Source organism: Bubalus bubalis, chromosome X (assembly GCF_019923935.1).
Source record: "Bubalus bubalis isolate 160015118507 breed Murrah chromosome X, NDDB_SH_1, whole genome shotgun sequence".
Classification (NCBI taxonomy): domain Eukaryota; kingdom Metazoa; phylum Chordata; class Mammalia; order Artiodactyla; family Bovidae; genus Bubalus; species Bubalus bubalis.
Window position 1 is genome coordinate 40,698,368 of NC_059181.1, and position 27,097 is coordinate 40,725,464.

At 41.0% G+C, this 27,097-nt stretch overlaps 1 protein-coding gene and 1 non-coding gene across 2 annotated transcripts in view; both read right to left on the reverse strand.

Annotated features, from left to right (window-relative positions):
* Window positions 1–805: 805 nt before the first annotated feature.
* Window positions 806–27,097, reverse strand: part of CASK (calcium/calmodulin dependent serine protein kinase) — a gene marked incomplete in the record, with an annotated part of 361,613 nt that continues 335,321 nt past the window's right edge. The window contains 6 exon segments of the mRNA XM_045164543.1: window positions 806–2,181; window positions 5,664–5,747; window positions 13,499–13,701; window positions 16,540–16,620; window positions 16,722–16,802; window positions 23,482–23,597. Of these exon segments, the coding sequence (XP_045020478.1) occupies window positions 2,005–2,181; window positions 5,664–5,747; window positions 13,499–13,701; window positions 16,540–16,620; window positions 16,722–16,802; window positions 23,482–23,597 (742 nt within the window).
* Window positions 10,442–10,514, reverse strand: TRNAG-UCC. Its single transcript has one exon. It is a non-coding gene; the product is annotated as a tRNA-Gly (tRNA).

Genomic DNA, 27,097 nt, shown 5'->3' on the forward strand with positions numbered 1-27,097 from the left:
TCGCTCAGATTGCAGTCAGTCCCATCGCAGCCCCAAACAGCTCTCGGGGTTTCTCCCTCCATCCAGGGTGTCTCTGGTTTAGTGGTTTGGTCACCCTGAGGTGGGACCCCAATGGAAGCAGTTTACTTAGCACTTTGTAAGCTGTATACTCATTGGGTCACCGACAAAGGACAACATCAGAGGAAAACCCAGCATTGTTCGGTAAGAGTAGGGGGAGGGGAGGGCGACACCCTCAAGAGTATACAAAGGCCTTCTCTGTGTGGTCCTTCAAGAGGAGCTGTTCTGCTCAGAACACATCCTGCATGTCCTGCCGAGGCACAAAGCAATGAGGCCATCTAACCTACAAGAAGGAAACTCGATGGTATTTTTTTCAAGGATCTCAGGTTAATAGAACCACTGACACTCGAATGGAAAAATCTGCCACTGACCTCTGGCAAAAAGCGAGAAAACCGCCAGCCTGACTCACCTGTATTGAAAGAATGTGACCTCACAGAAGGGTGATGGGATGGTTAATGTCTCTGATGCAACAAGGACATGATTCTCCTGTGCCAAGGGATATAGCAAGAGGAAGGAGAAACCTCATGTTGCCTCCAGCACATGAGTGGCCCTCGGGTGCACTGTGTTCTGGGAGCAGACGAGGTCCCAGCTGTGCTCTGGCAGAGTATTTTGTTGTCCTGCCAACTGATAGTCATTCCTAGGCCTTCGATGGTTCAATGAGCATCTAAAGGATTATAAAATCTAAAAGGTCATCACCTTGTAAACCTGAACAAATCTATGATGAAATGAAGGACCCAAAGGCATTTAATTATTGAACACATAAAAGGAAGTATATTTAAAAAAAAATTGGTCAAACTGTCCTGTTATCATTTTAAAGGAATTTACAGGGCTGTTATAGATTATTCTTTTGGAATAATTCAGTTTATAGCAAATGCCTAAACTGGTTTCTTCATTGCACAGTATATTCTCTTAAAATGGGTGCTTTAAAACAATTACATACATATTAAAAATCCTCATTTCTTTGCTTAATTAAAATGTTAATACTCTCAGACAACACAGATCTGAAATGGTGAAACCAGCAATTCCCCCTCCCACCTTACAACAAATTAAATTGAGACAAAATTACAAACACATTTCACTACATGGTTATTATTAATAAAAATCAGTTTCTTTTGTTTGTTTTTTTTTTATAAAGTTGCCCGAAATGCAAGGGATGTGCATAGGTTTACAACTTAGTCATAATAGCATTTTATTCTTATTCCCCTGGGTGTGCCCCGTGAACGGAATGTACTTTGTTGTAGATTACAGATTGTTTTGTCCAACACAGACACACCGACAGCATAACGCTCGCGACTGTCCACATGCATTAAGAGTCAAGACCCAACTTCAAATCTCTAAAAGGTTTACAGGGTGCTTCAAAGAGACAGTATCACATTATCTGGATGTTACATAAAGGACTTAAAAAAAATACTATTCTAAAAAAAAAGAGGAAAAAAAGGCCTTTAAAAATTCATGAGTTTTGTAATCACTAGACTGATTATTTCAAATAAATAAAGGAAAGAAAGATATTCCAATCCATAAAATCAGACTCTAAAAAGAATGTAGTGTTCCAACCCCAGTCAAGGTAACAGAATCATTGTTTATTATTATTAAAATAGATTATAGAAAGCAGCATCTATTTTGTGCAGTTTTTAGGGGCCTTGGAAATAAAAAGCTATGATTTCCAAAAATATAACATTCCAAAGGATTGAATAATACATACATTTAAAGATACATTTTATTAAAGTTTAGGAGAACTGATTAAAAAAGATACTGTCTCTTTAAATTAGTGTGTAATTGTTTTTCTCCTCCTATCTATTCGGACATGACAATAATTATAAATGTAGGTCACACTACAACTAGGTAGTCTCTAGGGACCACGACCTGCTGACACAAGGCCGATAACAAAGAGGCTTTTCCACGTGTGAGGTGCTCCCAGTTATGCAGAGGATATCTGGGAGAGGGGGCCTAATAGACCCAGGAGACGGGGACCCACTGCGGGGCTGTGCACACGTGCTCCACGGCTTCCTCCAAATGTCTGATTGTCTCGTCGATTTCATTGTTGATAATTGTGAGATCGAAGTAGTGTGCGTATGTTCTCTGTAAGATGTCAGACTCCTTCTGCAGACGCTGAAGAGATTCATCCTAAATGGTGAGGGGATGGAGGAAGGGGTGGGCGTGGGAGGAGGGAGAAGCAAAGAGGAGAGAGAAGTCAACCAAGATGGTTTCCTCGGGCTACATTTCTGTCTGTCCCGGTGTCAGAAACAGTTGAGGCCCGCCCGTGATGGGACACATCTGAGTGTGGGGCCGAGGCCGCTTTGTGACAGAGGAGATGATGGCCCCCAGGATGGCAGGGTCACAGAATGACGGCTTATAACCGTGACTGCTCACTATGCAACAGGGCCTCTATGCCAACCTGGATGGACCAGGACACAACACTCCTCAGCAAACACAGGACCCTGCTCTGGCGGAACTGTGCCCGTCTGGAGTCAGCCGAGACTGACTGTCAGAGTCAGCTGCTCTGTGCTCATCCCCCTGACCCAGGCCTGCCTCATCTCAAACCACTCTCCTGTTTGGCCGAGTGGAGGGGGCTTCGGGGGCGGGGGTGAGGTCAGAGCCCTGCATCCCCTTTCCTTGGTCCTCTGCTCTTGCTTGCACCGAGCCCCGGATCCCAGCTGTGTTTGCCCCAAGAAGCCCCTGCCTCTGGACAACAAACGAAGTTGAATTTTTCTGCCATGTTCCCGGAATTCAATTACATATATAATGCATTGCCTTCACTCACTAGCAGTGGGTATGCCAGAGGCAAAATCTTTTTGGATGTTACCAGTAATGGATGAAATGAGGCCATATCCCAGATACAAAAGCAACTGACACCCGATGAATCCCTTCAAGGTGGTCTGCATTGGAAATGGCCAAACATCACTGTTTGTAGGTCCTCATATCTCTTACAGAAAAAACTCTGAAGGAGAAGCAGCTACTCAACTCTTTGCTGCAGTAAAGACTTTCCCTAAACTTCTGCCGTGAGCCCCAGAAAGCCTCAGGAGGGCAGTTCTTTCAAGATGAGGATCTCTTAAGGGCCACCAGAAAGTCTGCCTCTGCATCTTCATGGTGCAGATCTTGTTATAATGAGCTTTTAATGGGGAAGTTCAAGTTTGAAACCAGGAAACTCTGTAAGTCAAATTAACTGATTAGGTAGGTGAGCTGTTGGGTGGACTCTGAAATATATATCTATCAATAGATACAATTCAATGCCTATTTGTTTGATTAGTATCTCTCTCCCCAACTACAGCACAAACTTGCCCTGCTGTGCCCAGCACTTGGCATTTGCCTTATACATAGTAAGTGCTTAATAAACCTTACCAAAAGAGCAAGCGCTTGGCTGGCTAATACTAGCCGTGATAGGATGTGAGGAGTGTTAAATTGGAAATCTACTAGGAAATGGGGGCCCATGATGACAGAGACCCATCTCTGAAAGGTGTGGTGCCATCATTTGGGAGCTGTTGGCACTCACTGCAGGCTTAGGACCCCTCTTTTCCCTGAGGCCCACCTGTTTATAAGAGACTCTTCCTGGGGGAACCTTGGTGTGTGGTGCAACCCTTTGACAAGGGGATTTGAGGTAAGATAGTAACACTCGATTCCATCACAGCACCGCAGTGGGGATGACAGACACCAGACAAATTGGGAAATCAACCTTTTCTATCAGGACACTCTGAAATGAGAGTGTCCTAACCTGTTTTGTCATCTACCAGAATTTCAAAGCAGGATGTGGCATGCTTTGAATGTTAGGTATTAACTACTTCAGCGTAGGTAAGACCTCAGTTAATCATTACCTTCTAAGGTTGTATCAACACACTTTCTGCTTGCACTTAAAAAGCATAATATTTTCACTGTGGCTCGACAAGAAACACAACACAAAAGCCCCATTTTAGGAAACATGCCTTCACCCAAAGACAGGAGTGCTTCCTACCAGTATGAGAAGGAGCAATTCCTATCATGCCGTGCTCCAGGCTAGGGGATTCTATTGGAATATACAGTAGTCCTGGGCTAACATAAAGTCCTGGGCTTTAAGATCCACTAACAGGGCTTATAATTTGTTCAGAAAGCTGGGCTGATGAAAACATTCAAGAAAATTTATGACTGAGAGCATCACATTTTTAATGTAGTTCTCCCCCCCCCTTAAAGTTCCCTCTTAACGATCTTATAAGATGAAGTTATATTTGTCAGTTTCTTCCTCTACAACAGCTTGTTTGCAGGCTTGACTTAACATGAGGAGGGTTTAACTCAGTGAAAACAAAATGCCTTTATTGTAACAGCAAAAGCAAGGATTTGTGGGAACAAAATGTCTACATTCTAATTCTATGAAAGGAAACAAGGCTGTATTTTATCACCTCCTAGCTGGTACTTACAGGCAATTTTCTGCACCATTTTGGCAGCTATGGAAAATTAGTAAAAGGGCAGGAAAAAAGGCAAAAACAAAAACAAAGCAAAGATGGTAATTCAAGAAAAATACATGGTAACCAAAGGATAAGAGCTAACCACAACATGGAGTTTCAAACATGTTTGTGTATTAAATAAGATGGAAAAGTAGACTTTACCAAGGAATACATCTTTTGCAAATGAAACTTAAAAAAATGACTGAAAATATGAGTGACATAGAAATCAAGATATTTAATCTTCTTTAAACCTAGATGACTTCCCTGGTGGCTCAGATGGAAAAGAATCTGCCTGCCATGCAGGAGACGTGGGTTTGATCCCTGGGTTGGGAAGATACCCTGGAAAAGGAAATGGCAACCCACTCCAGTATTCTTGCCTGGATATTTAATTTTTTTCCTTAAGGTGAAAATCTCCAAGCTTTGATTTTACTGTCATAGACTTGGGTGAGTCTAGGCCACTGTTAACTAGACAGTGCCAAGAACATTCTGGTGGGTTCTAGACCCTGTGGAAGGGATGGTCTTCCGTATTAACTTTGTAGAGAGTTTCCTCGTATGAATGACCCTACAGCAGCAATATATTTACTGGACATGCCATAACTACCTTCTCATCAGCTGGGCAGTAGCAGGCTATGTGAGCCAGCTTGGTTCTAGACGCTACAGCTGGGCCTCACAGGCACCATCTCCATGGTGGCTGCTGACTTGAGTAGGCCTGAGAGGGGACTGAGCTCATTTCTAGGTTTGGGAGTCTCCAGGGGCCTGGGTAGAGGTCCTGCATGGGTTCTACACTGGAGGCTGCTCAAGGGAGCCTGGGCAGCTCAGCCAAGGCGGTGGATGCCTCATAGTTGTCCTTAGGCAAAGCCGTCTTTGGCTCCGAGCTCTGTCAGTACAGCTGTGGTCAGGAAGGCAGCCCCACAGGGCAGGAGCAGGCCCATGGACAAGGCTGACTGTGCTGGACGCTCAAGCTTGAATTTGCCTAATGACTCTGATCTCGGAAAAACCATACTTCTCTGTGGGGTGTAATTCCTCCTTCTGAAGGAGGACCTTGATCTCTGGAAATCTTAATGGCTGGCATGGAGGACAAAGCAGAGCTTCACTTAGTTGTCTTAATGAGATGGGGCTTTGGCCTTGAACGAGCAACACAAAGGCATCCTTACTCGGGATTGCTGAGTAGAGGACAAACTGATTAATTCTTACCTCATTCAAACCTGGAGTGATAGTTGGTGCGGCAATAAAAACAACAAAAGGAGCAAACTCCGCTGTTCTCAGGACCTTCAGTGCCTGTGTAAACAAAGAAGAAAACTGAGACTTAGAAATAGCCGATGCAGTGTTCCAACAAGCCCATAGAAAATGATACAACTGGAAAAGCCCTTGATTCAAATTTTTGGCCAGATATTATTAAATTTACCAATATTATAAATAACTTATATGACTTCTTTTTGTCCAAGGGGTGGACAGTAGCCATCGGAAAAGAAAAGCTGACAAACTGGACATTTTTCTTAGGAATCTCATGAATCGATCTGAATTATTTTTCTGCAGAAAAGTGAATACTGATTATGTTTGGTTACTGTTCATTCAAACCTGGTCATTTCAGTTTTTAGGAAATGCATTTTGGGGTAGATGGGGGCCAGCAGGCTGGCTCAGAACTCATCTAGAGCCCACCAAGCCACACTGCAAATTGCTCACAGGGAGAGCAAGTCCTGACCACTGTGACTGTGTCCACACCGACACAGGCCTTCTGAGCTGTCCCAGGGGAGGCCGCCCCGCCCTATTCTGGGACTCTACAGGGAAGGGAGACCCCATGTAGAGACGGAGCCTGGAGCTGCTCTAGAAGCCATGTGACTGTGAGTAATTTGCAGGCTTGTGATAACACCTGTGTTCAAGGGAGAGGCACCTCTGAGGCCCCTTTCAGTTCTGTTCTGAGGCATCCAAAACCTCTAACTGCAAGCTACTAGTTTGCACAGAGATACTGCAAAGTTTGCACGTCCTGCTGTGGGAGTTGATTCTGGTCAGGGGTTGGTGCTTCTGCCCCTCCCCTCTGAGGACAGGGCTCTCCCCTGACCCCAAGCAAGGGGTTACACCCCCACCCTGCAACAAAGTCCAACATAGGCACACAATTCACAAGTGACTGACATATAACTAATTCATATGCATCAGGGGTAAATATCTTGCTGTCCTTTATTTAAGAATCTAACATGTCTATTCTGTTAGCCACAGTTTGCTTTCTTTTTTTAATTCATTTATTTTAATTAGAGGCTAATTACTTTACAATATTGTATTGGTTTTGCCATACATCAACAGTTTGCTTTCTAAACAGCCTTTCAGTTGTTTGTGTTGCCCTATCCCTACTCCCCCATCCCCACCCCCAGTGCCTGGTTTGCTGTAGTAACAGTTTGGGCTGCTTTCCAATTCCCAGGTGGCTCAGTGGTAAAGAATCCGCCTGCCAATGCAGGAGACACAAGAGACGTGGGTTCAATCCCTGGGTTGGGAAGGTCCCCTGGAGAAGGACATGGCAACCCACTCCAGTATTCTTGCCTGGAGAGTCCCATGGACAGAGGAGCCTGGCAGGCTACAGTCCATGGGGTTGCCGAGAGTTGGCCATGACTGAGCATGCGTGCACAGAGCTCCTTACTAGCCACGTGATCTTGGTCTTGGTCAGAGCGAGCCTTTAGCACACAGAGTGATTGTTTTAACGGGACTTTCCAGGTGGCGCTAGTGGTAAAGAACCTGCCTGCCAATGCAAGAGATGTGAGTTCGATCCCTGGGTCGGGAAGGTCCCCTAGAGCAGGGCATGGCAACGCACTCCAGTATTCTTGCCTGGAGAATCCCATGGACAGAGAAGCCTGGCGGGCTGCAGTCCATGGGGTCGCAGAATTGGACACAACTGAAGTGACTTAGTATGGCATGGCACAACCCTACTAAGCCCTGCCACTAGAATGATCTTTGGGAACTACAAATTTCCTCATATCACCCCTCCACTCTAAACCCTGCAAGAGCTCCTTCTTGGCCTTGGGATGAAATGTAGCCTGGTCCACGCTCACCTTTCTGTCCCCCTCTGTGGACAGGCCTTGCTGAACTGCTTTCAGTTCCACAAAGGGTGAGCCTTTCTCTTCTTGCTCCCTCTGCCTGGATACTCACTCCATCCCCTGGCCCCCCTTCCCCACGCTCCCTGTTGCTTGGCTGAGTGTTCTTTCTTCTGCAAATCCTTTGTGAGGTATGAGTGGAGACAGGCGCCCCCCTGGTTTGCTCCTGACACACCCACACTTAGGCACCTGTAGTGCCCGTCACCATGGAGATACAAGTGTCTGGATGCTGCCAGCTAAGCTTCTTGAGGGCAGGGCTGTATCATTCAGTGGTTGCCCTCCTGCCCCAAATGGCACCTGGCAGAAATTGTCTTTTGATCAAGCAAAGATGTAAAAGTAGTACATACAATTCACACAAAGTCTGTTTTGCCTTTTGAGGCAGGTTTGACTAGAGGGCATTGTGTTTTCATGCCTCAAGCGACTCTCTCAGCCTCTCTCAGCTTCTATGAATATCAAGGCATGGAAGAGGCAAACTGGCTGCTCAAGGTGTTGAGTTTCCTGTTCAGTGCAAGGTTCACTTTCTCCAGGATTATGTTTCTGAATTTTAGTTACAGTTTCTCCTTGTGGGGTAAGGGAGTGCGGCACATTATTTTGCCTGCCATCAAAGTGCTGTCAAAAAAAAAAAACGTGCTTTAATTGTGAAAGTCACAGGCTCAGATTCCCTGTGGGAGAAACCTCTTCAAACTTGCATATGTTCATTTTTGAAAGAGGTAATTGGCAGTTCTTTGCAAAGCCTTTTGTGACTGAAGATTTTCGCAAGGAACAAATACCATGAAGAAGTCCATATATAGCTCAATGGAGCTTAACAGGGATCTTTGCTTAGAATGGGCCTTTCTATCATTAATATTGGGGGCCTTTTTTCTATCCTTCCTATGCTCATAAATCAGGTGACTCCAGGGTCAGTTGAGACATAAGTTTTCCTGGTCACTCCACACCCACCCAGAGTCACCTTCTGGACAACTTGGATGGGCACAAACTAAGGCATAGCCCCTACCCTTGCTCCCATCCCTGAGGTGCCAGATAGATGTGCATGAGCCACAACCCTCGGATGGAGTTGAGAATACCGCCCTGGTGTGAAACGGACTTTTCTCCACTCAGTGACCACAGCCTAAAAGCCACCTAATTGAGTATTTTCAGTTCTAGTCTGCTATCCTATTACTACACCAGAAAACTCAGCAACTGTTATCTGCCTGCGGATTACCCTGCTCTACGCAGCATTCACGGGCTTCCCAGGTGGCGCAGTGGTAAAGAATCTGCCTGCCAATGCAGGAGACATGGGTTCGATCCTTGGGTCAGGAAGATCCCTTGGAGAAGGGAATGGCAACCCACTCCAGTATTCTTGCCTGGAGAATCGCATGGACAGAGGAGCCTGGTGGGCTACGGTCCATGGGGTCACAAAGACTGGGACACGACTGAGCAACTGAGCACTACCGCCACAAGACATTCACATCCTTAGTCTTTAACCATGAAGACGGGAAGGTCGTTCAGCACCTACTGCATGAGACCGTCAATGTAGACTGTAGTCACCACACCACCAACTGCCTCTTATGTCTAAGAATCAGGTGATATATTCCGTTAGCAGTTAACTCCAAGGAAAGAACCAACATACTTTCCACTAGATGAGAATTATGTGATTCATGACATTTTCCTTTTTGTCCTGGCTGCCAGGAAGTTCCGAGCCTCATTTCATGTTTATCCCAGTAACTACAGTAGCCTCTGTGGTTAGTATATTTGCTTCCTCCTTCTGCTCATGGCTTTGACTTTCTCTCCTATATTACTATAGTTTCAAAAATGCTAAGATGCCTCGAATCCTGACTGAGATCTTGCCTAGTCTCCCTCATATCTTCAGCAGTCACCATGTACATCCTCAGTTCTTGAAGGCCTCTGTCCCCAGACTCTGCTCTACTTAGGGCTCTCAAGTGGGTGCCATTTTCTGGCATAGTCTTAGCTTGCCTGAAGTTCAGGAGCAGGAAATGGGATTGCTTTACCAGGATCCCCCTCTGTCAGGCCATTAGTAGGTGGCTTTAAGATGATCTCTAAACCCTCTTCTTTTTTGACTTTTAAGACGAGACACAGATTTGTTAATATTCATAGGCAAATATCTCTTTCTGAATCCCCAAGAAGGGAGAGTCTAGAAAGACCACTGAAAATATGTTGGATTCAGACAGGCAATGAAGCATTAATTTAACATTTAAAGCTAACTCTTTCTCTTTTGCAGATGAGTTGATTTAATGGCTTATCTGTGGCCAATAATTAATCTCAGGTTACTACCCTCAAGGAATAAAAACTCATTTGACCAAATATCTAAGCAGCAGCTATCTTTAAGACTTAACTGGTTTTTGCATCGAACCTGGACTGGTGATTTGTTTCACATATGATATTATACATGTTTCAATGCCATTCTCCCAAATCATCCCACCCTCGCCCTCTCCTACAGAGTCCATAAGACTGTTCTATATTAAAAAAAAAAAAAAAAAGATCTTAATGACCCAGATAACCACACACACACAAAAGACTTTTCTGGTTTTTGCAAAATTAAAAACTACTTAAGGGCAAGTATCGGAGTCATTTTGGAGAAAGATCTAAGGGCTTAAGAAGAACACAATGACCCCAGAAACTGACTTCACGTAACAGCTCCTAGTTCAGAACCTGGCTCTTGTTTCTAAGCCCAGATCCCTAATAGGACTGTACATCCTCCTTGATGACAACCTTTCCCTCTGTGGGCGAAAGCAAAGCCACAGCAATTCTGTTACTGGCAACTCTTCAGTGCAGCAAATGGCCAAATCAGAATATAATTAAAATTAAAAAAAAAAAAAACAAACCCAAACAAACACCACCCCCACCCCCCCGCCTTTTTTTTAGTTATATCATGTGGCATGTGGGATTTCTTAGTTCCCTGACCAGGGATCAAACCTTTGCCCCCTGCAGTGGAAGTGCAGAGTCTTAACCACTGGACCACCAGGGAAGTTCCTAAAACTGTCTTGACTACACATTGGAGCTATGAGAGTTCTGGGATTAGGAACATAGATTATTTTCTGAGCCATGGCTTTATTTCCATGAGAAATCAGCTCTACAGCTTTCCTCAGGTTTAACTTCCTTACAGATTTTTCTAAATGTTAAAGATTTAAATTGTACTCCTATATACAAGGTGCACCAGCTTAAGGATTAATCAGGGTTAACTTCTGTAGGATGCTACAGTGAAAGGAGGCTGGGATTTTCTGTTTAAAAGAACAACCCGAATGCAAACCAAGACTGTTCAAGTGACAGTCAGGTTAAGCCTTGATTTCTTCATCTACAAAAGTGGATACAGATGTCTCGATCTCTGGTTACAAGGATTAGGTAGAAGAACTAATTGCTTGGCAAATGTAGAGGCACATAATCTATTCCTATTATTTTAAGAGAAGTCAGGTTACTCATTTTTGTCTAAAGTCTTTACCATGGTCCTTTGGGATTAAAGTAGAACTGTAGCATCTTATACAGTATTATTAGACATGTGTTCAGTTTGGCCTGAACTGTCTAAAGTCAGTTAATATGGCACAGACAACAAGCTGAACACCAGTGTGGGCCTTCTAGGGTGTCAGCAGTGGCTGAAGGAAGAGAGTTGTAAAAATGCCACCTGGCACTTCTCCCATTATAGATGGTTTTTGATGAACACTGAGGAAGGAATTTCATCCTTACCAGCTTGCCTTATTTGTATTCTTAGCTCCTGGCAGAATGCTTAGAACATACTAAGCAGTTAATACAGGCTGGTTGAGTCCAACTGTCCGTGACACACAATGGAGTGGGTAATCAGACGGCCAGGGTGGGAAAAGGGCATGGAGAAAACGTCTTAAGGAGACAGACTCCCCGAAGCAATGGGGCTCTGCCTGACAGCAAGTTGGTCATGGCCACGGGCATCCTGAAGGCAGGGTGCAGGCCCTGTCCAGCCGCAGGGGTGAGTGGGCTGAAGGGAGAGAAGCCTGAGGGCGAAGCCCAGGTGGTGCAGGCTCTGGGCACCTGTGGCTGGACCGCTGGATGTGACAGTCACGGTGCCTGGGACCAGAGCGGTCAACCAGACTGATGAAGGAAGCGGGATCCGCGTGATCCCCAAGCCCAGGGCCCTATCTCTCCCGAGAGACCCCAGTTCTGAGAGGAGGGGGACAAAGGAGGCAGGAGAGAAGAAAGCGGTGAGCCCCGCCAGCAGATAGGGAACAAGGAAAATGCCCAGGTCGGGCCACAGGTTGCTCTGGTGCCCAGTGCCGCACGTGGGCATCCTGGTAAGGCCGAGACAAGTGTCTCCCGCTCAGCAGTGCAGAGCAGTGCAGGGCTGGGCAGGGGAGAGGGCACAGGGAAGCTGGGCGCCAGGAAGGGAGCAGCGGTAGCAGCGACAGCAACAGCGGTGGCGGCAGCGGCAGCAGGTGAGGCAGGAAGCCCTGCAAAGTGGGCTGAGGTAACGCGGAGGGGGTCTGAGGAGCCCTGCAGCCAGCATACTGCTAGAGACATTACTACCAGCAGAAAACGACGTTCAGGTGAAGACCAGTGTGGAACCCAAGGACAGGGTGTCGAAGACCAGGACCAGGATTGAGACTTTGCCTCTAGCCACCCCTGGCCAGAAGATTTTTCCAATCCCTAGTAAGGAGGGATCAGTAGTTAAACAAAAATCAATCTACATTACACATCATATATTTAGTTCTCTAAAGGTCCAAGTTCATTGTTAAGTAGCTGTATAGTGTTCACCCTACTGTTGCTTTCCTCCCCAGCCCCTTAACCAGATTCCAAGTTCAAGAACCCCATTAGGTGCTGGGACATGGAAATGGCTGAACCCCCTGGCCCTGAGGTTAGGATCTGGGGGCCAAGTAACTGAGCCTCCAGGCCCCAGGTCACATAAACCCTGGTTAAGCTGGTTCCATTCTCTCTTTGGGGATGGTTAGGGGCCCAAGTCTCACACAGTGGCCGTTGACCAGGGATCTTCCCTGCCCCGGGGTAGCCAAGTAAGCCTTCTGGTGAGACAAAGCCTGCTGGAGGAGAGCTGGTCTACCATTTCAGCAGGTGGTACACTGATTCTACTTATAAGTGATAAGGGATTTTCCGTACAGGTCGGTTTTAGAAACAGCAGGCCGCAGAGTCACATGGGCACCCACAAGCCTCTCCTGTAACCTGCCCGGGTGTCTACAACTCCCAAATCCTTCCTACTAAGCTTTGAGTCCCACTTGTTAGTTTGTCCTCAGATGAAAAATAGCTTGTGAGCATTTTTGATGTAAGGCCTTGTGCTTTTTCCTTTGCAAGTTTAATAATTTCAATTTCTTCCAGCATAGGATGCATCTGCAGATCATCTAATCGTCTCTGAGTCCAGCTCTCTGAGCCCTCTCCAGGTTCTCCATATGCCTTCAAGTTTAAGCTCAGGGTCAGGCACTGGCCCTCAGTAAAGAGGTGGAGGAGGCTGAGAACCACCACGGGTCTGTACCCCCTGCTCCACCTGGCATAACCTGGGGCTCGCTCGTGCTTGCATTCATAAAGCTAGGGCTGCACATCAGACCCAGGGCCCAGGGTCAGAATTTCTTGCTGGTGATTAACCTAAGATGCTGGCAGAGGCTCTGATGGTCTAGTGTGAGCTGTACCAAGAGAGGAAAGGTGGCTGCGGTGTTTAACCAAGTGCCAGAGTCTCATCCTGAGTCAGATTACTGGAGGGTTTCTGGAGACCTGATCAGGCACCTTATTGAGCACCTGAGTATAATAAATCTCATAAGAGAACAGTTTCTCTTTCTTAGATACACTGTGTGCAGTCTGAGCACAACGATTAGCTTGCATTTTGGGTGGTTAACTCATGGTGCCTTCATTGCCGATACTTTCCTGTAGCTTGCTATTAGATTATTATGTGACCCATGATGTTCTGATGGCACTTTTTGATTTCAGAACCTGAGCTTAGCATGCAGGCAGGATGATGGTGTGCCAGGGGTGGCCGGGCATTACCTGAGGCTCCACGTCCAGTATTGCAATCAGACCTTGCTCGTGGATCTTGCGGATGGTCTCCAGTTTTGTCCCGTACATCGCATCCTCATGGCTGCCGTACTCCAGGTACTCGTTATTAGAGATGTCTTGCATCATTTGGTCATGAGATACAAAGTAATAATTCTTTCCGTTTTCTTCATCTTTCTTTGGAGGTCTGGTTGTATCTGCAAAGTCACAGGTCAAAAGAGGTTTAAGAGGCTGAGTGTATGAGCCGATGCTCCCAATGGACCTGTGCTATGCTGTGCTTAGTTGCTCAGTCACATCCGACTCTTTGTGACCCCATAGACTGTAGCCTGTCAGGCTCCTCTGTCCATTGGGATTCTCCAGGCAAGAATACTGGAGTGGATATCCTATCCTTTCTCCAGGGGATCTTCCCAACCCAGGGACTGAACCCAGGTCTCCTGCATTGCAGGCAGATTCTTTACCATCTGAGCCACGAGAGGAGCCCCCAGTGGACCTACCCGAACTCATTCTCTCTTAAAAGCCATGGATCCTGTAGCATATGTCACCCTCTGTTCCCACCCCCAGTAGCTTTGTAGAAATCAGTTCTAGAAGTCCTATTTGTTCAGGTGACATCAGAACATAGTAGTTGGTTAGTTGTTTGGTTTGGTGAAACTTTCCGTGTGTAGATGAGATCTGTTTCATCCCTTCAAGGGTAATGACAGGGGAAAGACACTAAATGACCCAGGATTAACTTAACTTGCTGTATGCTTTAATGCAGTTAGGTCTTCAGAGAAGGAAAAAGGAGAATTAAACAATAGAAAACCCCAAATGGTTATTTAAGTAAATGAAAATTTAAAAAAGTTTAAAAATTCAGTTCCTCAGTCTTACTAGCCACATTTCAGAGGTTTAGTACCCACATGTGGCTAGTGGCTACTGTACTGGACAGCACAGATATAGAATGCTCTCACGAGAGAACATTCTATTGAATAGTGCTGGTTTACAGCATCATGTACGAGGAGACTATTAGAATACAGCAAAAGGGATATTGGAAACATAATGACCTTAGCCAGACATGGCCATAATAGTTAGGAAAGACCTAAACCAGGAATTGGCAAACCATGGCTTGTGGGCCAAACATGGCCTGCTGTCTGTTCTTGTGAATAAAATTCTATTGGAACACAGCCATGCTCATTTGTTTACATATTGCTTTCAAGCCACAATGGCGGAGTTGAGCAGTTGTGTCAGAGACCATATGGCCTTGAAAACCTCAAATATTTGCTGTCTAGTCCTTTACAGAAAAGGTCTGCTGACTCCTGACCTGAGTGAGTGTTTACTAAAATATCTGCCCATAAGTCCTACTTCTGTGGGATACTAACAGGACCAGCATTCTCCAAAATGCACTTTAGGAAATGTTTTTCTAGATAAGCCAGAAACAACAGTTTTAGTTTTCTTTCTCCTTTCGCTTCTTTGCTTTTTTGAGCAGGGACAAATTTATGCAACTCTTTGTTGTACATGAGTCCAAACCCAGGGGGAGTTCCCCATCTCCTGCTCCAACTAGACTGCACAACTCCTAAGTGCTCATGGACATCAAAATGTGGATGTTTAAAGAAGAACCCTTTCTCCAGGCACACAAAAAACTGAAGAAACAGCATACTACACTGACGCTGTATTATGTGCTATACACATACCTGCGGTCAAATATTATGGCAAGTAGACATGATTAGGGTCAGCAAAGCATGCTTTAAAACCAAGCTAGTTCATTGGCTATTTAATAACATAGAATTTCAATTGCTTATGTGATCAAGAAGAAAGGTTAGCTAAGCTTGCTATACTCATGGTCTAGACATAAGGAGAATTAAAATAATATTTGGAAGTATTTTACTAGAAAACTCAAGTGGTACCAATTGAAAGAATATTTGGTGAATTTCTTTTTTTTTTTTTTTTTTTTTTGAGTAAATCAGATAGGGTTCTGGGATGAGAGTGGTCTGATGAAGCCTCACAACTCTCTGGGGTGTAGAGAAAAGTCAGTGGTGTTGACATGGCATTGGAAGGCACTGCAGGATGGAGTCAATCATCACACAGTCTCCTTTAGCTCTTCCCACTCTGAACAAAGCTCTAATTGCGAGAAAGCTTTTGGGATTCAAATTTTAAACTCTGGAATAGTAATAATAAAAATAATAAAATGAGAGTAGTAAGGTGGCTATTATCTATCCAGTATCTGCTAAGTACTTCACATGACCTTAAATCCTCTTCATCTTCCTGGAATTACTTCATTTTGTAATTGAGGAAGCAAAGAGGACATGAGATTAAGGATAAGATAGAGAAAATCAGGAGAATAAAAATATTATAGATTTAAAATTCTTTACAATAAGCAGTGGATAGCCCATTGTGTTTTAAAAGTGATAAAAGTCAACAATTTAGGTACTGATTAAGGAAAATATTGTTATATCAAAGAAAACTATACTACCATTAAAACCTATTTTTCTGAAGAATAATTCATCTGGGTAACATTTATGACATACTGTTGGAAAAATTAGTTTATGAACAGATTGGATGAGCCCAATTTTGTTAAACTATAACAGTGATAACACACACATACACATGATGTGTTTGCACTAAGAGAAGTCTGGAAGGATATTCAATAAAATATTGATGGCACTATTATTTGGGGGGTGGTGGTGGTAGGACTTCCCTGGTGGCTCAGTGGTAAAGAACCTGACTGTTAATGCAGGAGACTTTGGGTTCAATCCCTGGGTCAGGAAGATCCCCTGTGGAGGAAATGGCAACCCACTCCAATATTCTTGCCTGGGAAATCCCATGGACAGAGGAGCCTGGCGGGCTACACCATGGGGTCACAAAGAGTCGGACATGACTGAGTGACTAAACAACAACTATTGGGGGTGGGGTGGGGTTGGGATTAACTGTTAACTCATTTTCTTCTTTGTTCTTTTCTGAATTTTCCAAATTTCCTATAATGAACAGTTCTTACTATGTTATCAGAAAAATATGTAAATTACAATATTGGAAAAATACTAGGAAAAATATACTTAATTGCTTACGTGGAATAGGGTATGCAAACCGGTCTGGGTGCTTTGTGATGAGGGTGTTCTTTATGTGTCTTCTCCCAACACCATGCGCACCTATGTCATTTTTTAAAAAGTTAAAATTGATAATTGTTAATAATAATTGTAAAATGTTTTGAAGATGAAAATAAGAAAGCCACTTATACAGTCAAACTTACCTAACAGGACTAGTGTTTTCCTTTTGAATGCTGGCAGTTTTACTACTTCTTCATATGTAACAAGATCTAATTGATCAAACACTAAAATGCAAAGATGTAGAAGGAATATAAATTTACAGAAGGGAATAGTTCATGTATATAAATTATAATTTTACTGGCAAAACCAAAATTATAGTAAATCCATGTCTTAAGAAATATGAATCCAACTTATGATATATAGCTCATATGTAATTTAAGTCATATAACCTTTTGGGAGAAGATTTCACTTTTAAGCCCATGAAAATGCACTTTAGAACCAGGGGCATCCAAAGACATGTTGGGCACATGCATATAAGTCCAATTGTGAAAGATACTGCATATCTTTTCATGCAGTATCCAACAAATCATATGAATTCATTCAAAACCACATGCTGTTCATATTTTTGCAATTTTAAGAAATCAGCAATACTAAAAAGAAAAAGTCTCCAGACAGTGACCAACATGAATATAGCGTGAATGCAACTAGAATTAACCAAGAAAGAGTCCAGCTAGATTATTTCTAGGGATGGATGAGAGATGCGTGGACAGCTGGTCTTTAACTTGACGGTTCTTTCTTTCAGCAGAGTTGCTGAAGGTAGCATGCTAGATTCTGTCAAAGTCAAGTTCTGTAAGCATGATTTCACAAACTTTGGAAATGAGCATCTCACAGGTTTTATTGTAACCCAGCTAGCTATCCATTCAGTGGAAAGTCTTGGGTGTGTAAGTAGGGGAACATGCTTCACTGGACCCCTAACTTTGTCAGCCTGTGTATGGTAAGTTGGGATGGATAGAACCAGAAGAAGCATGAAGCAGTCTGAACTTGGAAACCTTTGCAAAAGGGGAGTTCTCTAATCATTACAGACTGAGAAGAAAAGCTTTAAAAATAGTTTTTTGAAACTTGATTCTTAATAAAACTATTACAAAAACTTTCCCAAGAGGATGACCGTTCCTGTTGAAGTTTAAGGTAGTCCGATTCTCACATACATTTGAAAATTCTCACAAGAAGGTTAAAATCATGTATCTGTGTTCCTGTAATTTTTTTTTCTATGTGGTATTACCCAAATGTTGTCAGGCACACACTGAAATTTCTTTCTTTCTTTCTTTTTTTTTTTAAAGAATATTGAATAAGGTCTGGATTTTAGAGGGGTTGCAATAAATTCCATGAAACTGATTCCATGGTGTAATAGAGGAATCTACAATGCTTCAGTCAATCATTAAGAGAAGCATCTATTCCCTGAAACAATATGGCCAAATGCTTTTGAATATTAGCTCAGTCCTTAACATTTGTGATTTTCCCAGTAGCAAAGAACCTTAAAATGCAAAATAGGATACTCTGGAATGCAATAGATCAGAAACAAACAAACAGAAGTATAATTCCCAAAATATTAAAAAAGAGAAATACAATATGTTAAAAATAAGGGTTAGTGCATGTTAATGGGTATTTGTGCATTTGTTTTCCTTTGATAACTTGATTGCATAAAGGTTGACTGAAAGACTTTAAAGCATATTTCTCTAGCAACAGCTAAAAACCACAAAATGCTTTCTGTGTTTAGAATGGCAGATTCACAAAATCGAAATGAACAGGAGGTTCTCTGCATGGCAGAGCTAGCTAGTCATGCTGCAGTGGTAATGGTGACGAAGAGTTGTAAAAATAAAAGGAGAGCAGACGGCATTGTTCTTTATACCTATTGCCCTCTGAGTGCTATGTCCATCAAGAAAAGTATGCTTATGAAAGAGGTCCATCAACAAGCTGATATATTTTAGTATCTAGAAATAATCAAGCATCTCACAAAAGAGCAAGATGTTGACACATATTTTTCTGAATGGTATGTACATCTCTTTCCCTCTACAGATTCTATTCAATCTTACTGAATTAAGTCATCTTTTTTCAACCACATAAGAATGAGTTAGATATTAACAATCAATATGACAAACAAACGAACAGATATGTTACACATCAATATCTTAATCATAAATGAGTAGCATGAAGAGGTTACTCTGGTCTAAATGAAATCATCACATGGCCACAGGATGGAGAAACAATAAAAGAGGATATTTTCAAATATGACATACAAGGAATATAAGGAGAACACTTAGAGACTGAACTTTTAAAGGTTTTAAGTTGTTTGCTGATTAAAAGAAAGGGACTTGATGAGAGGAAATTGTCAAAAACAAAGAGGCACAGTCACTCAACAGGTTACTTACATGCACAGAGGCCATTGGGAGTAAGACAGCATGAAAAATGTACAGGGGTCATTGAAATATGGCTTTTAATATATTAGTAAAATAAAAGTATAATATGCACAAAAGAAACTTTACCATGCAATATTCTAAACACAAGGCAAATAAATCACATTAAGAAACAAACTCATTTTAATAAAAAATCCAACAATAACCTTATATATAAGTCAGTGGGTTTTATATACTAGCAGATGCATACAAATTTTGTCTGGAAATCATTACAAGAAACCTTCTTCAGGGAGTATAGGTGTGGAAGTCTTTTGCTTTTCATTTTGTGTCTTTTCTAATCACATCTGCCTATTACTTTTACTATTAAAAAAAACTGTCAACAGGGCCACTTTCAGTTGTCTTTAGAGTTCTCGGTATTAAAGAAAACAAAAGTAATAGATTTTAAAATTAAACAGTACTAATTTGTGGTATTAAGCATAATTTAAACACACCTATGAATGGTATTGTAGAAATCCTCTATAGATTTGTTCATATTTGTGTATATAAATGGGGTTTCTCAGGATATTTAAATACCACTGCTCAGGGCTTTAACATGAAAAAAAATGAATTAATGAAGACTTTAAGAAAAAAGTTTGTATTAGTAACTTGACCTAAAACTGATTTTGGAAGTCCTAGGGCTGAGGAATCTCAATGCCTCAAAGAGTATAGTTCTTCTAGAAGCACGACAGTGCTTTTTGTGTCGAATTTGTGACAAAATTTTTTTTATGTTTTATAGAAAATGTATTTGCTGTAAAACTCAAACATAATCAAATCTATTCCTAAGGCTTCAGAAATACAGTCTGGCACATGGTCCTAACTTCTCTGTAAGCTATTCAAGACACCTGTAAGTATTTAGGTAACTATTCTCCAGTAGAATCTTTTTCCATAAAAAAACTTTAACATTTATTCCTTGTCTCAGTAGGAAAAGCCACATAGTATCTTCAAATACTAAACCTCCACTTAGGTGAGAAATCTCACACAGGAACACTGGGCTGAGCGCACACACAAACGCCCGCAGTGGCCTGGCAGCTCATTTGTTTGAGTGAATGGGCCACGTGCAAGCATGGAGCCCTGGAGACAATGGATCCTGTAGAATGAGTGTCCACCAAGAGGGACCTCAACAGCCTAGAGTCGCTAAGGGAGGAAGTGGGCCCCATGTTAGCACACTCCGTTCCTTCAAGGAAAGGTAAGAAACCAAGATTTTATGTTAAATATTTGATTTTCAGATGATTATTTTAAACACTATGTGTGTATGGAAAAAACAACATTTGTTTATGGGTCACATTCAGCTGATAAGACTCCCACTATATAAAGTGAGAAGTAGGCAACAGTTTGAATAGAATTATGCTTTAACTAGACATGTGCAATTTCCAGGTAACAGAAATGGAAATAATTAATTCTAGTATTTTATCATTTCCATCAGTTCTAGGTCTTAATAAAGTTCTCGTCTTTCATTTTTACTACAAATATAAACAACTTCAGAATTTAATGATGAGGTTTGGATCCTGCTATCAATAGTTGCAGAATTCTCAAAGAAAGGAAAAAAAAATGGTCCTTATTTTTTAAAAATTATTTTTCAATGTATAAAAATCAGTGGCATTTCTTTTTTTAATTGAAGTATAGCTGACTAACAATGTTTTAGTTTCAGGTGTATAGCAAAGTGATTCAGTTTATATATATATTTTCAGATTCCTTCCCCTTATACGTTATTACAAGATATTGAGTTCCCTGTGCTATACAGTAGGTCCTTGTCGGTTACCTATTTTATATGTAGTAGTGTGTATATGTTAATCCCAATGGCCCTTATTTTATTTTACTGAGGACTATGGGAAGATCCCCTACTGTATTTTACAATCAACTCTTGAATAAAACAGAAAACCCTTTTCAGAAATATAGTTTGATTTGTGGCCTATGAACCTATTTGTCCAGTTCTTGGTATTTAAAAATATGATATTTCAAAGTACTCAAAGCATTTACTTTCCCATTGGAGGTCAACAGTATGTGTTTCTCTCTTTTAGAGCAATTCTTTATGTCAACAACACCACGTATTAGGGTAAACTTTCATCATAGCTAAAAGCAGAACAGCTGATAAAATACTTGACTTTCCTTCCTGACAGTTTCATCTCTTATAAAGTCAAGGTCATAAGCAAATGGTTCTTCTGGTCTTTATGACTAACAAAAGGTTAAGAGTTGGTTTGTGATGGGGAAGAAAGCTGAAGAGAGGTGGCAGAAAGGACTTGAGGAAGATCACTGCTTAGGAAGATGCTACAGGTAACAAAAAGTGGTGGTGGTCTTTGCTACTCCTCTTAATTTTAAGTTTACAAGATCTTAGATACATCCATGGTTTTGGATAGGAGAGTTGTGTTAAAAGACGACAGAGAAAAAGCAATCCTATTCCATCTCTATGAGGCTCCTGCCTTCTCTATCAGGGGTGATAAAGCCTTCAATATAATGGGCAACGTTTACCAGAGCTAAACTCTCAGATAAGGGACAGCAACTGAGTACTTGGCTTCATTAAATGATATCCATTTGTCAGGCCCAGTGATGAGATAACCTGAGATCCACTGAACTTTAGAATTGGCAAAGATATCCTTGAGGGACTAAAACCCAATTTCCTCATTTTGAGGCCCACAGGAGTCAAATGATTTGCTTGAGCTGAATGGTTACTCAGGTGTGCTAACTCCTGGTCCTCGCTCAAGCTGGCTGTTAAGCTTACAGGTGTGTTTGCAGGCTCACCAAGTACCACCTATGATGAATCAGAGAGAATGGGAACAATGGAAGGTCAGTGGTGCCCCCGTGGTCAAAGAATGGAAAAAGTGGACTGACCACCAGATGGGATACTGGTTCTCTGGTAAAATTCTTAAATGAACTGTGCAATGGATTCTTTGTCAGAATTTAGAGATTCTAGTTTTTCAACTGACTTATTTTTCCTCAGAGTTGAATTAAAGAGTACCGACAAACTGAATACTCATGTCTGCACGCCCTCTATCAGTAAGTATAAAAAGCTAAGGACGGATTAACAGCCTCACTGGCCGTTTCTTTGCTTTTCTAGGTTTAAATTAATTCTAATCCATCTATATAAAAATTACAAGGTGATACATATATATGTAATGTCAACAGACCTTTTGAACCTGTTAGAAGCTGATGGAAATCAAGGTGATTATGGAGACTTAGCAATAACCACTGACATTTTGTGTTAAACAACATTCTGCCGATACTACAGTGAATTTCTTCAAATAGTATTATGCAAGCATTTACAATTAGTTTTAACTACTTATATTTAACTAATCTACTTTAAATATTTCTTCCCTTTATAAAACAAAAAATGCCATTATTAGACTAGTGTTTTATAGTGGTGCTTAATCAGAGATGATCCATTTTATTGGAATAAAAATATCATGATGGGAAAGATTCCTTATTTAACTGAACCATTTAAAATTAAGCCATGTGGTCCCTCACATTCATTCCACATTAAACAGTACTTCAAAGTGTTTACTTTTACTCTCAGATCAAGAAATGAATCATTCAGAGTTTCAAAATAATTTTTCCTGGTAAATGCTAATAAAACATTCTACAGAGGGAAAAGCATTTCATATTTGTCAGAAATATTATACCATCTAATTGGGTATGCATGATTGCATTCACTTGATTTTTTTTTTCTTTTGCCATATATTTGATGTTAGAGTTATTTCTGAAACCTTGGGAACTAGCCTAATGCCCATGTTGGGGCTTGCAATTCCTCAGAAAAAGTTCCTTATAAAAGGAGTCATATTAAGAAGGTATTAAAAGTAAGTAAATCCTACTCTATATCATCATGCAGTTTCTTTAACTTAAGTTACATCCTGTGAGTCTTCTGGGAATTTTACTGCAATGACAGAGCATGGTTTTTTTGTATTCATTTCAGTTCTTAGCAAATGAGTGACTATTTTGACTTAAGTTGAATGCAAGCTTCAAAACAGACAAACATACCATGAAGGGCAGGCCAAGATAACGTTCTTGGTCTTTTAGGAGCTAGGAAGTACTGTGAAGGAAGACTATTGACAGGAACCAATGCCATTTGTGCTCTTTCAAATCAATCACAGCTCTGTTAAGAATGCACATTTGCTCTTAGGAATGTGTCACAGGGCTATATCCTAGGGCCAGAGAGGAGCCAGGGGTGAGGGTACTTGCTCAAAACCAATCTCAGCAAGGGGCAAGAATCCTGGTGACTTGGCAAGCCCTCGATCTCTCATTTCTCAGGGCAGGACTTAATGTACTGGGTTCTCTGAGTTCCAGAGAGTTCTGTTTCCACATAGCATTTTCTTCCTATAAAGTAGAACTCTGTAAAATATTTGGCAAATATAAGCAACATAATAATTGAAGGGAGGGGTTTCTTAAAAGTTTTGTAAGCTGATGAAAGATTGCATGTGGTGACATTTTTGGACAGAGAACTCTGAAGACGGAATTGAGGTGTGACATCTACTTTGGTCTTTGAGATGTTTAACCCATCTTAGTAAGTCGTACTTTTCCCTACCTGCATTGTGCTTTGCCAAATATTTATCTTTGTACTGCTTCTTTTTCTTGCCAAACCAAGTGCAGCTGGCCTGCTGCTCCTGTTTGGTCTTCTCCATGGCAATGCAAGCAACTCGCCTAGCACACAAAGAAAGGGGAAAAAAAACCCACAAATGTAAGTTTTATGCTGATAAGAGAGAAAAACCAGTCATTTGAAGAATGAATTGCATGAACAAACTCCTCAGAAATGCTTCAAATTATTCAGTAAAGGTTTATTCCTTGAAAATTTTCTAGAAACATTTAAAAAAAATGCAGGTTTCTAACAAAATAACATTCTATCACTTGAACATATATATTTAACTGATGACACGGATGAGAAGTAAACATAATAGTCATGAAATACAGTGCAGTAAGTGTGGGATTTTGAGTTGAGACAAGTCTGATTTGAATCCTGGCTGTCTCAATTATTAGCTTTTATCAATTTAGTGTTAGGTACTTTTCTGGAAAATTTACATATATTCCTTCATTTAATCTTTCTAGCAACTTGTGAAATTGTGTCTGTTTTACAGAGATGAGGGGATCAAAGGACTGAGAGGTTAATTAATTTGTCCCATGTGTGTGCATGTGCTCAGTCGCTCAGTTGTGTCCAACTCTTTACAACTCCATGGGCTGTAGCCTACCAGGCTCCTCTGTCCGTGGGATTCTCCAGGCAAGAATACTGGACTGGGTTGCCATTTTCCTACTCTAGGGGATCTTCCTGACCCAAGGGACTGAACCCACATCTTGTGCGTCTCCTGCATTGTCAGGCAGATTCTTTACCACTGCACCACCCAGGAAGCTCCTAATTTGTCCTGATCAAACAGCTAAATAAGTGGGAGAATGAGGACAGTTTGGCACCAGAGCCCATGCTCTTAGGTGGCACATTGTTTTGGTAAGTTCCTTAATCTAGAATCCTAGAAATGTTTAAAAAACGCAGGTTTCTAACAAAATAACATTGTCACTTGGACATATAACTGATGACACAGAAGAGAAGTAAACATATAGTCATGAAATACAGTGCAATGAGTGTGGGATTTTGAGTTGACACAAGTCTGATTTGAATCCTTGCTCTCTCAATTATTAGCTTTTATCAATTTAGTGTTAGGAGTTCTTCTAGGAAATTTACATATATTAATTCAGTTAATCTTTCTATCTCTTGGGTGACTGCTGCAAACAATTTTAACCAAAAATGTAAATCATTTCTCTATCACAGTAGCAGGCACAGCAGTTGCCTAATGTACTATTACAACATGGAGGTTCTAGGTAGGGAAAAAAACTATGATTGAATTCAGTTAGGGTTACATTCAGAAAAACCATAATTCTGTTCTACATGATTACAGTATTCAACATTGGTAACATATGCATAAATGTTATTAATAAGTTGCTCTCTTAGGTTCAGTCTAAGCAAGTACTTGCCTTTCAGGACATTGCCACAGAAGGTTTTGCTTACTTAATGACTTTGCTTGTGGGCCAACGTGGGGGTCCCTGAGTGAACCACGTATAAGGAGAACTCAAAAACACTATCAGAATGCCATACAATGCCATTGAAATGATGCGTTGTTTTCTAATGAAGTTGTACTGACTTGTTATTCTCCCACTAGCAGTGTAGAGCTCCTATTGTTCCACTTCCATGTCAACACTTGGTATAATCAGTCTGTAGTTTTAGCCATCATGGTGGATAAGCAGTGAAATAACACTGTTTTTGTATTTCACTGATCATTAATGAGATCAAACATCTTTTCATATGCTTATTGGCTGTTGGATTTCTTCTTTTGTAAAGTGCCTGTTCAAAGACTACTTTCTTATCCAGTTGTCTTTTCCTCATTGATTTGTAGGAAGTCTTTATACGGCCCGAATATTACACTTTTATTAGTTATATATGATGCAGGTATCTTCTTCCACTCTGTGGCTTGCCTTTCTAATCTTTTTATAGTGTTTGATAAAGACAACTTATTAGTTTTTAGTCAAATCTAGCAGTATTTTCACTTATGGGAAACATTTTTGTTATCTTTTTAAGGAAATCCTTCTTTGTCCCTAAAGATATTCTCCAGTATTACCTTCTCAAGAGTTTATAATTTTGTCTTTCATGTTTTGGTTTTTAATATACCAGAACTGGTTTTTGTATATAGTACGAAGTTAGGGGTCAATTTCTCTCATTTCCTGCCCCCCCAATGGATACACAATCATCCCAGAATAACTTAGGGAAAAGTCTATTCATTCCTCCCTAGTGACTATGTATGAGTGTGTTTAGGGGGTCTCTTCAGTTGGCCTATTTGAGCATCTCTAAGCCCATACCTTATTATCTTAACTACCAAAGCTTTATAGTAAGTCCTGGTATCATTGAGGCAAGTCCTCTCTCTCTATTCTTCTAGAAGAGCATCTTGACTATTTCCAATTCTGTGCACTTCCATGAAAACTTTAAAATTAGCTTGTCAATTTCAAAATGGTTGGGAATGAATTGAATCTATTAATCAATTTGGGAGGAATATATATCTTTGCAATATTAAGTCTTCTAGTCCCTAAATACAGTATGTCTATTCATTTATTTAGGTCTTCTTTAATGTCTCAATAAGTTTTATAGTTTATCCTCTAAATGTCTTGAACAACTTTATTAGATTTGTTCCTAGGTTGTTGATTTAAAAAGATTTTATAAATGGTTTTTAAAAATTTGTAATATTGAAAAATTCAAACATATACAATAATACTGTGTAACAAACCTCAAATACCTACGACTCAGCTTCAACATTTATTAACTCATGGGTTATTTTGCGTTATTTACAACCTACCCACCCTAAGATTAGGCTTCCCAGGTGGTGCAGTGGTAAACAATCCACCTGCCAATGCAGGAGACACGGGTTTGATCCCTGGGTCGGGAAGATCCCCTAGAGAAGGAAATGACAACACACTCCAGGATTCTTGCCTGGAAAATCTCATGGACAGGAGCTTGGCAGGCTACAGTCCATGGGTTCACAAAGAGTTGGACATGACTCAGCGATTGAGCATGCACCCTAAGATTATTTTGAAAAAAAAAAAAAAATCCAACTTTGTATTATTTCCTCCTTAAATATTCTTAAATTCCCTTTAAACCTATAGTTTTCCCCTTCTTCCCCCTCCCCCTTTTCTTCTTGCAATTTATTTGTTGCAGAAACTGGTTGATTGTCCTATAGTTTCTGATTTTACCCCTGTGGTGTCTTTAGTAAGTTCCTCTGTCTTTTGTATTTCTTGCAAACAACTAATTAGATCTAGAGGTCTAATCAAACTTGAGCTTTATTTTTTTTTTGCAAGAGTACTTTATAGTATTATGGTGTTATATAGGGTATTTAAAAAAATTACTTTCTATTTTTTTACTGGTAAATAGAAATATAATTGATTTTGTATAATGATTTTTATATCAGCCATCTTGCTAAACTCTCATATTAATTGTAATTGTTTATATATATATTAATATATTAATAGATTTCTTTGAATTTCTACACAGAATCCTATCACCTGTAATTTTTTTTCCTTTCCAATTATGTTTGCTATAGGTTTACTGTAGATGCTCTCAATCAGGTTAAGGAAGTACCCTTCAATTTCACAGTCGGTGAGAGTTTTAATTA